The sequence below is a fragment of the Geotrypetes seraphini genome, chromosome 4 (assembly GCF_902459505.1).
Source record: "Geotrypetes seraphini chromosome 4, aGeoSer1.1, whole genome shotgun sequence".
Lineage (NCBI taxonomy): Eukaryota > Metazoa > Chordata > Amphibia > Gymnophiona > Dermophiidae > Geotrypetes > Geotrypetes seraphini.
In genome coordinates this window covers 279,149,929-279,169,669 of record NC_047087.1, presented here as the reverse complement: position 1 = coordinate 279,169,669, position 19,741 = coordinate 279,149,929, and the positions used below count along the sequence as shown (strand labels likewise).

The 19,741-nt window shown below is 44.8% G+C and overlaps 1 protein-coding gene across 10 annotated transcripts in view; it reads right to left on the bottom strand.

The window, feature by feature from the left end:
• DNMBP (dynamin binding protein) overlaps nucleotides 1–19,741 on the bottom strand; it is a 195,394-nt gene that overhangs the window by 3,824 nt on the left and 171,829 nt on the right. For all 10 annotated transcript variants that reach the window (XM_033941301.1, XM_033941298.1, XM_033941300.1 and 7 more), the window contains 3 exons: nucleotides 19,496–19,675; nucleotides 16,419–16,617; nucleotides 15,285–15,838 (listed from right to left, as the gene is read on the bottom strand). In XM_033941301.1, coding sequence (XP_033797192.1) covers nucleotides 15,285–15,838; nucleotides 16,419–16,617; nucleotides 19,496–19,675 — 933 coding nt within the window. The remainder of the gene's footprint in view (nucleotides 1–15,284; nucleotides 15,839–16,418; nucleotides 16,618–19,495; nucleotides 19,676–19,741) is intronic.

Sequence of the window (19,741 nt, the reverse complement as noted above, 5' to 3'; positions counted from 1 at the left end):
AAAATCTTGCCGGTCCGCGAAGGATTCGGTCCCCACCGCAACGAAAGGCCGGCGTCAGCTGACTTGCAACTTCCTGTTGCAGTCGCTGTGCCGGGACTCCTGCCTTCGCCGGGACTCCTGCCTTCCACCGCGTTTGCCTCCTGCCTTGTCTCCGCACCTCCAGACCAGCAGCGGCAGCTGTGTATGCTTTTAACTTCGGCACAGAGCTGCCCCTAATCAATAGTTTAGCGCGGTTTCATAAGGCAGCCTCGGGGCCTTTGCTAGGCCGGCCCACATTGCATCATCGAAGCGGGCCGGCTATCAAAGGCCCCGAGGCTGCCTCATGAAACCGCGCTAAACTATTGATTAGGGGCAGCTCTGTGCCGAAGTTAAAAGCATACAGAGCTGCCGCTGCTGGTCTGAACTCTTGGGCCGCTGAAGGAGGGCAAAAAGCAGCTGTCCTGGACGTTTCCCTTCCTCTCGCCTTTACAGGTTCCTTTTTTCCACCTTTTTTTTTTTCCTTCAAACGGCAACGGGCCCCAGCATCGACATCAATCAAGTAAGTTCCACTGTAAATCAAGCGGTTCTGCTCGGCCAAAGCTTCCCCTGTGACATGAGCCACCCTCAGGGGAAAGAAAGTGACCCACAAAGGTGAGGGGAAGGGGGGCAGATGATGGAAGTTGGGGGGGGGGGGGAGAGAGAGAGAGAGAGAGAAGGGGCAGATGATGGAATGGAGGAGATGAGAGAGAGAGAGAAGGGGACAGATGATGGAAGTGAGAAGAAGGGAGAGAGAGCAGAAGGCAGATGGATGTCAGTTGAGAAGGGAGAGCAGATGCTGAATGGAAGTGGGGAAAGAACACATACTGGATGGAAGGAGGAGATAAATAAAGGGGGAAGAAAATAGTAAGATAATGGAGGGGTGAGGGAAAGGGGTGACAAGCTGTGTGTAGACACAGTGAAAAGAGGGAAACGGGACTAAATAGTAAGAAAGAATTTAATTTAGATGGAGGCAGAAAATAGAGAAGGAAGACCAGAGAAGAAAAGGGAAGAGAGAGCAGAGAATGATCAGATCTGAGTGGAGGAAATGAGAAGAGAGATATGCTAAAAACCACAGGGGGGAGGGAAGGATAGAGATGCCAGACCATGAGGGGAACAGAAGGAAGATGATGGATGCTAGACCAAATTGGGGGGTGGGGGGGGGGCAGGAGGAGAGATGGCAGGGAAAGACAGACAGTGAATGGAAGGGGCAGATGCTGGACTGAAGAGACAGAGAAGGTTATCATGCTGCTGTACCGGGCCATGGTACGCCCTCACCTGGAGTACTGCGTCCAGCACTGGTACTTTAAGAAGGACACGGTACTACTCGAAAGGATCCAGAGAAGAGCAACTAAAATGGTTAAGGGGCTGGAGGAGTTGCCGTACAGCGAAAGATTAGAGAAACTGGGCCTCTTCTCCCTTGAGCAGAGGAGATTGAGAGGGGACATGATAGAAACATTCAAGGTACTGAAGGGAATAGACTTAGTAGCTAAGGCAGGGAGAACGAGAGGGCACTCTCTAAAGTTGAAAGGGGATAGATTCCATACAAACGTAAGGAAGTTCTGTGGTAGAAAGCAACATATTTATTTGGCTCATAACTTGCTGGCGCCCGATATTTTTAGCTCACAGTGAAAAAAGTTTGCTCACAACACCCGCCCGCTTAGAGGGAACACTGCTGTACACTGTAAGATATGCACCACTATGTCATTATGCTAATGATTTATGTGTACAACTAGGTCATAAATGTAAGTTACCCCCTCATGAGAGTTAATTCAAGCATGATGCTTGTCAAATTACTGCCTTTTTTGCCAAATATTTAACAAAATCATCAAACTGAATTACTTCCAATCCCCCTTTTGCAAGGATTTAATTCCATATGCCATGATGGGTTTGGGTGGTAACCTTCATTATGCTTGATACGGTATTCGGTTTAGCTAGTGAACCTCAGGCCTTGAACTCTGACATCATCTGGAAAAGCTTGTGCAGTGGCTGCCTCTACTGGATCAATATTTCAAAGGACTTCTCTGATTAATTTATAACATTGCCCAGAGAAGTCCTTTACTGTCAAATTCTTGCCTCTTTGAATGAGTGATTTCTTACAGTACAGCCAATTATACAGACAACGTGAAGAAGTCTTGCAGAGGAATGGCAGGGGAGGGAATGGAAGGGGAGGGGAAAGAGAAATGCTTCTGCTGCATAGGAAAGGGGAACCCTAGGAAAATGCTGATGCCGCTGCACAGGGAAAAGGAGAGGGAGGGAAGGGGGAAGATAAATGCCTCTGCTGTACAGGAAAGGGGGAAGGGAAATGCTGCTGCTGCTGCACAGGGAAAGGGAGGGGGAGGAAAAGGGGAAGAGAAATGCTTCTGCTGCACAGGAAAGGGGGAAGGGAAATGCTGCTTCTGTTGCTGCTGCATCCAATTGGGGAAAGAGAGGGAAGGAAGGAGAAGGAAGACAAGGGAGAGGAGAGGAACAAGAGATGCCAAGTTCAAGGGAGGGAGGGAAGGAAAGGAAAGGAGATACCAGACCATGGAGGGGGAGGGAAAGATGCCAGGGCATGGGGGGAGGGAAGGAGACAGATACCAGACCAGAGGAAAGGAAGAAGGGGGGGGGAGAGAAAGGATGTCAGACCATGGAAATAGGACGGAAGAGAGAGATAGGAAAGGAAGGTAAGACATGGAAACGTAGATTTTAAAAAGAAAGCAGAAAAATTGAATATTAAGTTAATGCCAAAGATGGATGCAAAATATATGAACTGACTTCGCATTCAACACAAACCTGTCTATGAAGTGTAATCAATATGTTTTAAGTTGCTCAGAAATGTGAAACTCAACAAGGGGGGAATGCACCCCCCTAGAAAGGGAACAGAGTTTACCTCCCAGTCATTGCAACCGTTTCTGTAGAGATCACACTTCAAGCCAGGATGTTGGTTAATAAAGATTTTTATTCTCAACACCTTGCACCCACATGGACTGAACAGCGAGATGGAGTGGATTGCGTTTCTATGACTTTCAATATTATTTTGTTCCTTGGCCAGGTGGCAACATTGCAGATCATTGTATTATTTTTGTATTATTATTTATTATTTATTTTTTACAGCATTTTACAGTTTTCCTGCTTTACAGCTTTTCTTTACAGTTTTGACTATTGCATCAGCCACTTGATGATGTCATCAAACCCCTCCCCCTTCTCTCTATTTAAATCGGGAGTGTACTGCTGTGTCCTTTCTGGCAGTTTGAATACACTTTGTGGTGTGAGAGCTTTTCAGTTTTGGTATGTATTTTGTGCATTCCCTCCTCTAGTTTAGCCTTAAAAAGTAATACTTTTCATTGAGGTGTGGTTATGGATTTTTACTCACACCCGATGTTGTAAATGACTTTTGTATTGCAGAAATGTTGTCATATCACTAACTTTAACATAACTGAAGTTTAAAAGACTACAGCCAGTTTTCCAGCAATCGTGAGTGGGTCTCCTGACGAAGGACACGAAACGGGGCCGCGTCGGGACCCCAAACCCCTCATTGAGCTAAGTTATGATTCTATTAATCATGCATAAGTGATGTTCTGACAAGTATAAAACAAGTATAAGAAGAAAGGAGAAAATCCTATACTTTATATCATTTCAAGGACTGTAACAATCTTTATTAACCAACATCCTGGCTTGAAGTGTGATCTCTACAGAAACAGTTGCAATGACTGGGAGGTAAACTCTGTTCCCTTTCTAGGGGGGTGCATTCCCCCCTTGTTGAGTTTCACATTTCTGAGCAACTTAAAACATATTGATTACACTTCATAGACAGGTTTGTGTTGAATGCGAAGTCAGTTCATATATTATTTATCAAAGCAATTTCTGACTTCTTCTAGTTTTCACTAGTGACACCCCCGCCATCTCATAAGGAAAGATGGATGCAAGGCAGAAAGTGAAGATGGAGAGAAAAACAGTCAAAGGACAGGAAGGCCCTGGAAACATAGTTAAAAGCACAGAAAAATAAAGTCACCAGCCAACAAAGGTAGGGAAAATGATTTTATTTTCAATATAGTGATTGAAATGTGTCAGTTTTGAGAAAGAAATGATATTAAACTTTAAATGTGAGGGCTGCAGAAAAAATAGTAAATGTCCTATTAAAGAAATGACAATTTTGTATAAGGTAAAACTCTTTATAGGTTTATATATCTTTCCTTTTAACTGTTAAAGGAAAGTTTTATAAACTATAAAGAGTTTTACCTCATGCAAAATTGTCATCTAATTTAATAAAACCTTAAGCCGCGCATGCGCACTCCCACCTGCGTGCACCCATTTTCTGTGAGCTGTAGGGCACCGCAGGTAGGAGTGCGCATGCGCGAGAGTCTTGCCATACAAAGAAAATCACACAGCATACCAGTGCTCCCTTAATGTATTGCTCTTGGCGTCTGAAGGATAAAGCCTGACATTGGACAACTGACAGTCTTGCCATACAAAGAAAATCACAGAGTGCTCCCTTAATGTATTTCGTCGCCGCCACCGCAATCGTTCCCTAGAGGAGCCGCCGTGGCACCTTAAAAATAAACTTAGACCAGAAACGGCCCCAAACTCACAGCTCGGCACCCTACCCCAGCTGTGCTGTCATCCTCGGCAGGACCCCATAGCTCAAGCCGGCCCCTTGCCCCTACAGCTCAGGCACCACAGAAGCCGCGGCAGGGGTGACGTAATCCTTCTACTGAGCATGAAAGCGCGCAACCCAGTCCCCGTGCTTGCCTACCCCCCCCCCCCCCAACACAGCGCTCGAGCCGGTACCCAGCTCTCGCAAACTCACCGGAGTTGCAGACAACACGGCAACGGCAACGGCGAGGGGAGAGATGAGACTGAGCCGTGACAACAACAATAGATATGGCCTCGCTCAATGGGCCTTCCGCCTACGCAGCTCCAATTAATAACAAAAACATAAAGTTTCAGAAGGTGCAATGCTGGAGAGAGATGACAACTCAAATTAAAGGTGAGTGCTTTTTACATCTCTTGAGCGGGCCGAGGTATTTTTACCTGTGGCAGGATTCACCATGTATAAAAAAACATAAACAACCCCCCCCCAAAAAAAACCAAAACAAAACCTAAGCAAGAACACTTGGGCAGGAGGAAGGAATACGTGACCTAGGATCCCCAGATTCTAAAACCCAACCACCAATTTGCTCTGTGGGGGGAGAAAGAGGGGGCCATGGAGAGACAGTCAGGCATGGCACAATAGAAAAATACAGCAGCCAGGGAGAAAGACAGAGAGACATACAGACAGAGAGAAAGGGGGGCCAGGGAGAGAGACAGACAGAAAGAAAGAAAGGGGGCCAGGGAGAGAGACAGACAGAAAGAAAGGGGGCCAGGGAGAGAAACAGACAAAAAAAAGACAGACGGGGCCAGAGAGACAGACAGAAAAAAGACAGACAACCAGCAGCCAAGGAGAGAGAGGCAAAGAAAAACATACAAACAGCTAGCGGCCAAGGACAGAGAGAGAAAGAAAGAATGACAGGCAGACAGAGGGCCAAGGAGACAGACAGAAAGAAAGACAGACAGACAGCGTCCAAGGAGAGAGAGAGAAAAAAAAAACCCAACCCAGATAGAAAGACAGCGGCCAAGGAGAAAGAGACAAAGAAAAAATAACCAGACAGACATCTATTCTAGCACCCGTTAATGTAACGGGCTTAAAGACTAGTTTCTTTAATAAGATATTAACTATTTTTTTCATCCAAGTACCAAAATGTGGCCCCACAAAGGGTTTGAGTTTGAGACCACTGATCTAGACAGTTTATAATCATTAAGAAATAACATATTTATATACAGTTTATTAACATTTGCAGTAAAGGGGATGTTGCGGAACCAATGAGACTAACAGGACAAGAGGGAAGAGACAATGGGTGATAAAAAAATATATTGAGATAAAAATATAAAATAAAAAGAGGAAGAGGTAAGTTAAATTTTGGTCCAATATTACTCCTATTATTTCAACCTTTGTGTCCATCTGAACCGGGGTGGAATTCTTGAGCACTGGAGCGTTTACCGCACTGGCCCATGCTAAAAACCTCTAGTGCCGCTTGATAAAAGGGGCCATTAGATTGTAAGCCCTTCAGGGACAGGGAAACACCTTGTGTACCTGAATGTAATTCACCTTGAGCTATTACTACGGAGAAAGGTGTGAGCCAGATCCAAACACTTTGACTTCAATTACCCTAATACTAACTGGGTAAATGTCATGTCAGGACCTACTAGGGAGGTAAAGGTTTTACATGAAATCAATGACTGCTTCACAGGGCAGCTGATTCAGGAGCAGAAAGAGGGAACAAATTGAGACAGACTCCTTGGTGGAATGCAAGATTTGATATGAGTTGTAATGGTGTTGGGGGTCACTTGGCAATAGTGCTCATAATGTGATTAACTTGATTTAATAACTGGATGGGGGACGGTAAAAAAAATTTGGATTTGCCCTTAACTTTGAAAAGGAAGACTATGATAAAATGAGGAAAATAGTCAAAACTAAACAATCCACTTTAACACTTCTAACACTGGAATTCATTGCCAGAGAAAATGACAAGTAATTATATTTAGATAAGGTTTGGACAAGTTCCTGAAGGAAAAGTCCATAAACAGTTATTAAGGTAGCCTGAGAACAGCTACTGCTTATCCCTGGAGCAAGTAGCGTGAAATCTGGCTACTTTTTTTTGGGGGGGAAGGGTTCCAGGCCACTACTGGAAACAGAATCCCGGGCCTTTGGTCTGACCCAGTGAGGCAATTCTTGTTTTTATGTACCACTTCACAAACTGGTGAATATGTCAAGACTCAGCCACAGGCATCACAAGACACCATGTGGGCTGAGGCCAGTCAAAATACGCCCTATCACGTTTATACTTAATTATATAGTATTAATGACGCTGGATTAGAATATTATTTAGAAATGTGATGTCTTGGCAGGTAAATAATGAGAAAGAAATAATACCACACCCCATAGAAAATGGAATAGCAGATATTTAAGTCAGTGTAGAACTGAAAGAAAAGAATCATTTTATACATTCCAATGTACGATGACAGGGTGAGGAGCAGCTCGTGGGAACATGTGAGAGCAGATGAGAGAAGACAGTGGGAGAACAAGCAAGGCAAAGGATATTTAAGCCTATAAATTATGCCAGTTCTATTCCATGCTTCAGTTAATCAATCTTACATGATCACTAACTAAAAAAAAAAGACCAAAGCTGGGCATCCAAGTGGCAGATGAAATTTAATGTGGACAAATGCAAAGTGATGCACATTGGGAAGAATAACATGAATCACAATTACTGGATGCTAGGGTCCACCTTGGGGGTTAGCGCCCAAGAAAAGGATCTGGGTATCATTGTAGACAATATGATGAAACCTTCCGCCCAATGGGTATCACAACCAGGACGAAGGAAGTCATCATGCCGCTGTATCGCGCAATGGTGCGCCCGCACCTGGAGTACTGTGTTCAATACTGGTCGCCGTACCTCAAGAAGGACATGGCGATACTCGAGGGAGTACAGAGGAGGGCGACTAAACTGATAAAAGGTATGGAAAATTTTGCATACGCCGACAGGTTAAAAATGCTGGGGCTGTTCTCCCTGGAGAAGAGGAGACTTAGAGGGGACATGATAGAAACCTTCAAAATCCTTAAGGGCATAGAGAAAGTGAATAAGGATAGATTCTTCAAACTGCGGGGAGCCACAAGAACTAGGGGTCACTCGGAGAAATTGAAAGGGGACAGGTTTAGAACAAATGCTAGGAAGTTCTTTTTTACTCAGAGGGTGGTGGACACATGGAATGCGCTTCCGGAGGATGTGATAGGCCAGAACTCTGTACAGGGGTTCAAGGAGGGTTTAGATAGGTTCCTGGAGGATAGGGGGATTGAAGGGTACAGATATAACTTGAGGTAGGTTATAGAAGTGGACAGAAACCACTTCACAGGTCGCAGACCTGATGGGCCGCCGCGGGAGCGGACCGCTGGGCGAGATGGACCTCGGTCTGACCCAGTGGAGGCAACTTCTTATGTTCTTATGTTCTTAATGTGTGGCGGCGGCCAAAAAAGCAAACAGGATGCTGGGAATTATTAAAAAAGGGATGGTGAAGACTAAGAATGTCATAATGCACCTGTATTGCTCCATGGTGTGACCTCACCTGGAGTATTGCGTTCAATTCTGGTCTCTTTATCTCAAGAAAAATATAGTGGCACTAGAAAAGGTTCAAAGAAGAGCGATCAAGATGGTAAAGGGGATGGAACTCCTCTCATATGAGGAAAGCCTAAAAAGGTTAGGGCTCTTCAGCTTGGAAAAGAGATGGCTAAGGGGAGATATGATTGAAGTCTACAAAATCCTGAGTGGAGTAGAATGGGTACAAGTGGATCAATTTTTCGATCCGTAAAAAATTACAAAGACTAGGGGAGACTCAATTAAGTTACAGGGAAATACTTTTAAAACCAATTGGAGGAAATTTTATTTCACTCAGAGAATAGTTAAGCTCTGGAACGCGTTGCCAGAGGATGTGGTAAGTGGATAGCGTAGCTGGTTTTAAGAAAGGTTTGGACAATTTCCTGGAGGAAAAGTCCATAGTCTGTTATTGAGAAAGACATGGGGGAAGCTACTGCTTGCCCTGTATTGGTAGCATGGAATATTGCTACTCCTTGGGTTGGGCCAGGTACTAGTCCACCATGTGAACGGGCTACTGGGCCTGATGGGTCATTGGCTATTCTTATGTTCTTATGTTTTGGTTGAAAAAGTTGTATATCATTAGTTAGAGGAGCATTTGCAGCAATGTAATGTATTGGATGTGCATCAGTACACCTTTCGTAAAGTGCTTATTACAGAGCCATTGCTGGTAGTCACATTGGATGAACTTTACTGTGGATTTGATCAAGCCACAACATATTTAATGGTGATCCTTGATTTTTATGCAGCATTTGATACGTTAAATCACAATATCCTGTTGAGGAGACCTTTTGATTGTAGACTGTGAGGAACAATTCTACATTGGGTTCAGTCCTTTTTGAAAGGAAGAGCACAGGAAGTATGTGTGGGAGGAAGTTTCTCAAAATGTAGGGAAATTGGAACAGGTGTTCTGCAAGGTTCTGCATTATCAGCAGTCTTATTTAACCTGTACCTGCTTCCCTTATGTAGACTGATGTAAAAACAGGGGAGAGTGTGGAGCAGTGGTTAAAGCTACAGCCTCAGCACCCTGGGGTTGTGGGTTCAAACCCACACTGCTCCTTGTGACCCTGGGCAAGTCACTTAATCTTCCCCCATTGCCCCAGGTACATTAGCTAGACTGTGAGCTGGGACAGACAGGGAAAAATGCTTGAGTACCTGAATAAATTCATGTAAACTTTTCTGAGCTTTCCTGGGAGAACAGTAAAGAAAACTGAATAAATAAATAAAACGAGGTTTGTCATATAGGCTCATATAGGCTATCTACCAATGACATACAATTTTTCTTCTCCACTAAAGGATCTTTAGTGCAGGTGGTACATAGACTGAATGATATCTTGGATGTATGACGGCAGATTGATAGGTTTTAAAATTATAAATCCCCAGGACCAGATGGCATCCATCCGAGGGTAATAAAGGAACTGAAAGGGACTATAGCTGAACTGCTTAAACTGATAGCCAATCTGTCAATCAAATCGGAAAGGTTCCGGAAGACTGGAAGGTGGCGAATGTTACATCGATCTTCAAGAAAGGTGCGAGGGGTGATCCAGGAAACTACAGACCAGTGAGTCTGACCTCGGTACCGGGAAAGATGGTAGAGGCATCATTGAGCACTTTGATGGACATGATCTGATAAGGACCAGCCAGCATGGCTTCAGCAGAGGAACATCTTGCTTGACGAACTTGCTGCACTTCTTTGAGGGAGTAAACAGACAGATAGACAAGGGTGACTCGGTCGACATTGTATATCTGGATTTTCAGAAGGTTTTCGACAAGGTTCCGCATGAATGACTACTTCGAAAAATTGCGAGCTATGGAATCAAGGGTGAAATATGTGGATTAAAAATTGGCTGGCGGATAGGAAACAGAGAGTGGGAGTAAATGGACAATACTCGTACTGGAAAAGTGTCACCAGTGGAATGCCGCAGGGTTCGATGCTTGGGCCCGTGGTCTTCAACATATTTATAAATGATCTGGAAATTAGTACAACAAGTGAGGTGATTAAATTTGTGGACGATACAAAGTTATTCAGAGTAGTGAAGACGCAGGAGGACTGTGAACATTTGCAACGCGACATAAACACACTCGAGAAATGGGCCCTGACATGGCAGATGAGGTTCAACGTGGATAAGTGTAGGGTGATGCATGTCGGTAACAAAAATCTTATACACAAATACAGAATATCCGGGGCGGTACTTGGAGAGACCCCCTAGGAAAGAGACTTGGGAGTACTGGTCGACAAGTCGATGAAGCCATCTGCGAAATGTGCAGCGGCATCGAAAAGGGCGAACAGAATGCTGGGAATAATTAAGAAGGGGATCATGAACAGATCGGAGAAAGTTATCATGCCGCTGTACCAGGCCATGGTACGCCCTCACCTGGAATACTGTGTTCAGCACTGGTTGCCGTACATGAAGAAAGACACGGTACTACTCGAAAGGATCCAGAGAAGAGCAACTAAAATGGTTAAGGGGCTGGAGGAGTTGCCATACAGTGAGAGATTAGAGAAACTGGGCCTCTTTTCCCTTGAAAAGATGAAACTGAGAGGGACATGATAGAAACATTCAAGATACTGAAGGGAATAGACTTAGTAGTTAAAGACAGGTTGTTCACCCTCTCCAAGGAAGGGAGAACGAGAGGGTACTCTCTAAAGTTAAAAGGGGATAGATTCCGTACAAACATAAGGAAGTTCTTCTTCACCCAGAGAGTGGTGGAAAACTGGAATGCTATTCCGGAGGCTGTTATAGGGGAAACACCCTCCAAGAATTTAAGACAAAGTTAGACAAGTTCCTATTGAACCGGAGCGTAGGTAGGGCTGGTCTCAGGGCACTGGTCTTTGATCTGGGGGCCACCACGAGAGCGGACTGCTGGGCACGATGGACCACTGGTTTGACCCAGCAGCGGCAAATTCTTATGTTCTTATGTCTTGAAGACAAAAATTATGCTTGCTTTGAGAGATATAGAGATTGAGGCTACTGCTGGCATTAGTGCATTAATGCATTAGTGTTCTAAAGACACTAATGCATTTTTCTAGTGAGGTGGGTTATTTAGGAGTAATACTAGATCCTCAGTTATCTTTTCAATCTCTCTCAAGTATGTTGCCAAGAAAATGTACTTCAAGTTGTAAAGTACTTAAAGTGCTTCAGTTACATCTCTCTAGATATGATGTCAAGTGAGTCGTTCAATCTGTTGAATTAACTGAACTTGATTACTGTACTACAATATTTCTGAGATTACCATCTTCAGGCCTGTGTGCCTTGCAGGTGGCACAAAATTCAACAGCATGTCTACTGTGCGGAATTAATAAATGTGAACATGTAACTTCACATTTTATTGCAATGTACAGGCTATCTATGGAATTTTGTGTGAAGTATAAACTATTATTGATGGTTTATTTGATCTTGAGCCAATTGTCACCCAAATATTTACAAGACTGTCTGGTTCCTTATATTTCATCAAGAAATTTGTGCTCTGCAGTTCAATCTGCCCTGGTTGTTCCTTCTCATAAAAATTTACATTTAGAAAAAACAAGGAACAGTGGAATAAACTCCCAGTATTTTTTTGATAACAGAAAGACATACGTCAGTTTAAAAAATTGTTGTAAAGACATCTCGTTTGTCAGATGAAATATGTGCCTTAGGTGCAAGACTAACTTGAAAAGACTCTTTCTTAGTCCTATTTTGGCAGTTGTATGACTTAGAGGGGTTTTGATTTGTTTTGTTTAGAATTCAGGGCTGCCCAAGTCCGGTCCTTGAGATCTACTGGCAGGCCAGGTTTTCAGGAAATCCACAATGAACATGCATGAGAGAGATTTGCATACCAAGAAGGCAGTGCAGGCAAATCTCTCTCATGCATATTCGTTGTGGATATCCTGAAAACCTGGCCTGCCAGTAGATCTCGGGGATCGGACTTGGGCAGCCCTGGTTTAGATGTATGTGTTGTCTGAATAACATTTAAACTTGTATTTGTGTTTTAATTGTGCATGTATTAGTTGTAATCCGTTTTGAATAAAAGTGAACTATAAACATGGACTGGGGCCTCTACCAGACATGAACAGCTGGGCCTGAAGGTGCTTGGAGGTGATGCGTTTGGGCCTGAGTAGGATGAATTCTGCTTCTGCAGTAATTCCTGCCACCAGCAAGTAGTTCTGATGGTAACTTTGAAGGAATCACCTCTCCAGCAATCGCCTAGGTAGTGTATGCAGAGACTAGAGGAGGAGATTGAAAACAAAGGACTGTTAAGGAAGAAATGAAATACAATCTCCAACTCAAAAATGGGCAGTGAGAAACAAGAAAACATAAAGGTTTCTTGATTTGTTTCTTTGGCCCCATGAACTTTAATTCACATGTAGAATACAAAAAGGGAAAAGGGTATGGGGACTTGATATACCGCTTTTTCTGTGTGGTTATAATCAAAGCGGTTTACATATTTTTTAGACAGATACCTATTTTGTTCCTGGGACAATGAAATATTAAGTGATTTGCCCAGAGTCACAAGGAGCTGAAGGGAATCGAACTCGCAACCTCAGTGGGTTGAGGCAGCTGCTCAAACCACTGCCACTCCTCCTCTACTCAGCTTCCTCCAATAAAGCACAGAAGAAAGCCCTGAGCCTGCACCTACTCCCACCTCTCCTCTCCAGTACCTGAAGTAGCATGTAATGCCCAGACCGTAAAAGCTGTGAGCTATAGCCCTAAGTAGGTGAGAAAGCAATAAGGCAAATGATCCACTAAAGAATCCAACATGGAACAAAACAATCGGCAAACAATCTGGAGATAACATCAGATTTATTCAAGGTGCTCCATGCAACAGTGCCCGATGCATTTCGTCAAACAAGGCTGCTTCAGGGGCATTTAACTAGCTGGGATCAGAAACAGATTCCACAAGGAATGAAAGTCAGCTGAGGCAAAGGAAGAGCTTACTCCAAACATGCAATAAGTCTCCTAAACTCTGTCGTTTGATATTATCTCCAGATTGTCTGCCAATAGTTGTCTAGCCCTAGGCAGGCATGAAAGACAAATCGGAGCCTAAGCAAGCTCAGAAACATCCTCCCAAGACTATACCCTGATCCCTCTCTCCACCCCACATCAGAACAGGGATTTCTCTGGTAGTCAAGAGGAGCAGTCTCCCTTTACTCCATCCTGGCTCTGTGCTTCTGTCCCAAGCAAAGCCTGAAAGAGAAATTGGGAGACTCAAGACTGGAATCTGTTTCCTATCATAATGGAGTAGGATCAAGATGCGATAGTGACAATGTGTTTGATCCTGGGAGAGAGAAAAGGCAGCTGTAAAATGTCCCTCTAAGCTGAGCAGGTGTCCTCCAGCTGCATTGCTACCACTAGGGGGTGGAATATTTTCAGTCGCTAAGGACAGGTATGTTCCCTGGAGTCCTGCAGAACTTGCCTGTCCCTCACAATTGAAAAATGTGACAGTAAAACAGCACCCTCTATTGGTGAGACTGTGGGTGGAGGACTCCTGCTCAGCTTAGAGGGAACAGTGGTACTGCTGTTGGCCATAAAGAGCTGTGCTGAGTGACTGTCTCTCTGAGGAAATGTACTTTCAGTCTTTGGAGTCAATGAGAAGTTCCAGCACTGCCTGGACATGATGCCTGAAGAGTAGGGTATACAAACAGCAAGGCACAGGGTCTGCGGGGAAACCAATGTGGAGCACAAAACAAAAGGTAGACCAAATGAGCATGAATAAGGGTATTGAAAATGCACCTAGGAGCAGCGCCCAATGCGTTTCGCTTGTGCAGCTTCTACAGGGGCACATAACTAACCAGAAGTTAAAAACTGCTTTTGCCACTAAAAGTAACAAACGCTGGTGTCCAGTGTGTGCTTTTCAAACAAGAAAATGTCCAGCAAAAAGCTTAGAGAGTTGTGTGCTTGTTTCAGAAGGGAGCCGAGGCTGGCATGAGCAGCGGGTGGAAGAGGCTGCTTGTGCCAGCAAACATTTCAAGAAGTGTATGGGAGGGGGCAGAGAGGGGGAGAGGTGCTGGTGCCCCTGCGAAGATGGTGTCTGGGGTGGTGTGCCCCTCCCCCGCACTCTATGCACCTGAGTGTGTAGACAGGGAAGCCAGTATGTAGAGTGCCATCATGTAGGAATTTGGTTAGAGGTGAGCATGTATACTGTATATAGTACCTAGGAATTCTTAAATAAAGGCACCGTCTTTATATTTTACCATCCAACATTGAGGATCTGAAAATATTTTGAAAACAATGAATCATAGGCCTAAATCTGTCTCTCCATTCTGATGAAAGATGGTCGGCCATTAGCTTCACATCATCAACAGGCCTCGATAAAATTAAGAGCCCTATTAAGCATAAACAAGGCTCCCTTAATATGAATAAAGCCCACTTAGAAATGGAAATACATTCCTTTAAGGTCTGGCCACTCGTAATACATAAGAAGCTGGTTCTTGACTACAAGCTCCGGTCTGCAGAGTTTGCATTTAAGACAAGACCTTCGTTAAAAAGTACCCAGCTTTGCTCTGCTTATGTCCACCCCTATTTAAGCATTAAAGACAAATATGGAAAACCATTTTAGCACTTGCTCTCATGTTAAAGGCTTTGAAGCATGAAATAAAGGTAAGGACTCTTAAGTCATCAAAAATTAAATTGTTAATTCTATAATATTTAACCCCCCCCCTCTTCCCATACAGCTTTTGTGGAGGAGAGTGTGGCCTAGTGGTTAGAGCTAAAGCCTCAGCACCCTGAGGTTGTGGGTTCAAATCCTGCACTGCTCCTTGTAACCCTGTGCAAGTCCCTTAATCTTCCACTGCCCTGGATACATTAGATAGACTGTAAGCCTGCCAGGACAGAAAATGCTCGAGTACCTGTTTGTAAACAGTTTAATATACTTTGTCCAAGCAGTATATCAAATCCCAATTCCTTTCCCTCTTTACTTTAACAGACAACCAAGCCATTGAGGTCTATTTTAAAGATATACAATACAGCCAAGCATGAACTTTTTATCAATGCCTTCCTTGGATTTAAAACACTTGATAAGCATCATCCAAGTGTACTTAACTTAAAGCTACTGATACGTCATTACTCAAGCTCCTGCAGGGAAGAAGAGCAGTTGGGTGTAGGTTGGAGGCCCTGAATTTACCTGGCTTCCTGCTGATTCACTGCTGTCTTGTTCACATACTGGAAAAAGCTCAGTCCGGTTAGGAGCTCTGGCGTGATTCCTGTTTCGCCCCTTTTCCCCATTCCTTCGCAAGGTGGAATTACTCCCGGTCTCTGATTGGCTCTGATAAGAGCGTGCATGATTCGTTGTCAGGACTGAATCAGTAATATCTGCTTTCTCTAGTGAATCAGTCAAGCTCCTTGTTTGTGAGAGAGTGTTCATCTCCTTTCCTTGTTTGGAGGAGTCAACCACTATGGGAGAATCCGATTTTAGAGAGGCACATGAATCTGTACAACTAGTGTCTGGTAAAGATGAAAATTCTTGATTGGATTTCAGAGATGATCCGGAGGTGAAGCTCACTGATGCATTGTTGGGATTAAAGGTCAAAGTGCTGTTGCTATTTTGCCTTGAGAAATTGGGAGAGGACCCGCCATACCCTGACTCGTTGGAGGAGTGGCTTCCGGTGGAGGCATCAGAATGACTGCAGCGAGGGTTGTAGGGTTTTAGGAAGGAGCTGTACACAAAGCCTTTAGTGACTGTGAAAGAGAGAAAAGAATTATATTTAGAGAAAACAAACTAGCCACTCATCCTATAACTTGACACCCACAAGTGCACACATGGTTTATTGAATATTATATTCACACACAGAGGCACCGATTAATTGGCATTTATATGATTAAGTGCTGAGTGCAGTTCTTTAAGGTACCTGCCACATTCGCTTAGCACATAGCTGTGAGAGTGGCACATAGGTAGGCCATAGGCATGTCACCATGCAACGTACACAACTTATAGGATACTATCATTTGTGCATGTTGCATGACACATTTACTTATACAAGTGGGGTCCCTACAGATGGGACAAAGTGACAAAACATGCAAAAGGTCAGACATGAAAGGAGGGGGCAAAGGAAGGGGATCAAGTAACAAACTAGGTCAAAATAATATTCATTGAGCAGAGAGACAAAAATATTCTAAGTTACTGGAGTAAAGACAAAGGGCAGAGTTCATTTAGTAAGTCAAGGATCTTAAGAAATAAGCCTTTTACTAATGCCAGAAGACACACTTCATGGGCACAGAGGCTCTTGAGGATCTATTTCTGACTAGCAATATTCATTACCTCCATTGTCAATCAACCAGCGATTCTGACTTCCCATAGGGTCCTGCTGTTTGATCACACCAACAAGGTCTCCCTCCAGCAGGGAGACATCCAGGTCTTGCGCAGCATTGAAATTGCGGTCTACCTGGAACAGTTTTTCAGGTGGATACCTGGCCAAGAGGATACTCCGATGATCAGCTGACTGCAATGTGTAGCTGGGCTGCAAATTAACACAGAACCTTGGTAAGATGTGACTTAAGCAAGCCTGCAGATGTGAAATCTGAGAATAATACGGAAGATGAAGAATCACTTGAGGTCTGCAGCAGTTACTGGCATTTGTGAAAACACCTTTCTACCCCTGGCCTGGCTTTCCTTCTGAATATCCATCACTTGTTGAGTTTTGGTGTTGATCCTGGGTGAGGCCATGATGGGACAATGAGGATGAAGCTAATGTATTACAGAAGCTCATGTATTATAGCCCCTTTGCACAGGCTCATGCAGACCGCTCTGAATTGACTCTCCAGTCATTAGTAGCGGTATAGAAGCTCTCGATAACCAAAATCTGCTATGAGCAATCTTTTTTCTGTATTCCTTTGGGTTAGCACTAGGGGGCACCAGAGACTGCTGAAAATGTCTGCTTACTGTTTGCTTTTAATCTCTATTAAATCTAAGGACTTACATGTCACCCACTCACTGCTGTAATTCTCTGGGAGATGACCAGTTGTCTCAATCACATTATATCTCTAAGCACAATACATCTTTACTAGTATTAATTAAAAGGTAATAATGAAAAATAATAATAATAAAAAAAAACTTGTCCAGTATGTATGTCTGTCTTGACTAGATTATAAGCTCTTTTGAGCAGGGACTGTCACTTTTATGTTTTGATGTACAGCGCTGCGTATGTCTAGTAGCATTATAGAAATGATTAGTAGTAGTAAATGCTTCCAGCAGGGAAACATCCAGGTCTTGAAACTGCGGTCCGCCTGGAACAGTTTTTTCAGGTGGATACCAGAAACTAATTACTAATTATTAATTATACTCATACTAGTATTTTAGCCCGTTACATTAACAGGTGCTAGAATATATGTCTGTCTGTCTTTATTTCTGTCTCTCTCTCCATCCCGCTGTCTTTCTTTCTGTCTGTCTCTCTCTTTGGCCCCCTTTGTCTGTCTGTCTTTCTGTGTCTCTCCCTGCCCCTGTGTCTTTCTTCTTTTCTTTCTGTCTCCCATCCTCCCGCTGTCTGTCTTTCTTTCTATCTGTCTCTCTCCCTGTCTCCTATGCAGCAGCATTTCTCTCCCCCCACTTCCCTGTACAGCAGCCACAGCAGCATTCCCTCCCACTCCATTTCCCTGTGCAGCAGCATTTCCCCCACCCTAATTCCCTGTGCAGCAGCAGCATTTCGATCCCCCCACTTCTCTGTGCAGCAGCCACAGCATTCCCTCCCCCTCCATTTCCCTCCCCCATACCACTTCTCTGTGCAGCAGCAGCGTTTCCCCTACCCCCCCTTTCCCGTCCCACAGTCTGGCCGGCTCCCTTAGTCCCTTACCCCTTCCCTTCCCGCGGTCCCGACAAACCTGCTGATTCCAGCAGCGTCTGCAGCACTCTACACACGCTGCTTTGGGGCCTTCTACTGCCCTGATTTACTCTGGCACATCCCTGATGACATCATCAGAGATGCGGCAGAGCAAATCAGGGCAGTAGAAGGCCCCAAAGCAGCGTGTGTAGAGTGCTGCAGACGCTGCTGGAGTTGGCAGGTTTGTAGTCGGGACCGCGGGAAGGGAAGGGGGGAAGCAAAGGACTAAGTGAACCGGTCAGTCGTCGGGAAGGGATGGGAGGATCAGACCGCAAAAAAAACTTACGGAGTGAGTGGGGAGCTGGCAAAGGAGTCTTTTTGGTCAGCGCTTCTCTTCCCAGGCCTCTAACGGGTGCTAGAATATATGTCTGTCTTTCTTTCTGTCTCTCTCCCTACCCCTGTCTTTTTCTTTCTGTCTCTCTCCCTCCCGCTGTCTTTCTTTCTGTCTGTCTCATTTCCTGGCCTCCTTTGTCTGTCTGTCTTTCTGTCTCTCTCCCTGCCCCTGTGTCTTTCTTCCTATCTCCTTCCCTACTTCCCTGTGCAGCAGCTGCAGCATTCCCTCTCCCTCCATTTCCCTGTGCAGCAGCATTTTTTCCCTCCTCCCCACTTCCCTGTGCAAAAGCCGAAGCAGCATTCCCTCCTCCTCCATTTACCTGTGCAGTAGCATTTTTTTCCCTCCCCCCAACTTCCCTGTGCAGCAGCCGCAGCATTCCCTCCTCCTCCATTTACCTGTGCAGCAGCATTTTTCCCCTCCCCTCACTTCCCTGTGCAGAAGCCGAAGCAGAATTCCCTCCCCCTCAATTTCCCTGTGCAGCAGCATTTTTCCCCTCCCCTCCACTTCCCTGTGTAGAAGCCAAAGCAGAATTCCCTCTCCCTCCATTTCCCTGAAGCTTCGGTTTGGCCTGCTCCCTGTTCGCCTTGCCGTAGTGTATTTTTTAGTTGAAAGCACGGCGGCGGCTCCTCTCATGATCCCCACTTGCGTTGGAAGTCTGACGCAGGCGGGGATTGTGAGAGGAGTCACCGCCGTGTCTTTCAACTAAAAAATACACTACGGCAAGGCGAGCAGGGAGCAGGCCAGACCGAACAACAGCACGGAAAACAGGGAGCAAGGCAGAACTTAAAACATAAAACTTTAGGTCAGCGAGTGTGCTTAGACGAAAACCTTGGCAGAATTATTAGTAAGTTTAAAGTTGCCGCGGTGGCTCCTCTCACGATCCCCGTGACGCAGAGACGCAGGCGGGGATCGTGAGAGGAGCCTCCGCCACGTCTTTGAACTTAAAAATACAATCCGAAAAGACATTAAGGGAGCAGGGAGCACAAAGAACTTTAGAAAAGATGTTCCTAAGCAATTTATTTATAGAAAACATCACCTTCTGGTGTGCGAGTGTTCTTACACGGAAACAGAATCCTAAGCGCGCATGCGCACTGTTGCCTGCTGGGCCCTACAGCTCACGGAAAACGGGTATGAGTGCGCATGCGTGGCTTAGGGTTTTATTATATTAAATTGCCAAAGGGTACTCACTGGGCCCAAGAAAGGTCTCCTAGCAGACTGATACTCCACACTCTTTCTCTCAAAGGGCTTCTTGACAGCTGGAAGGGACTCTGGGAAGAAGGTAAACACCTGGAGCTGCTGCAGCACCTGGCTGTGCTCCTCCTGGAACACTGCAATCAGATTTCCTTCTCTGCCGGCAACGCTCAGAAGCTAGGTCAAAACCACAAAGTAGAGTCAGTAGATTAGGATCTTTTAGTCCTTCTGCCAAGTTAAGCC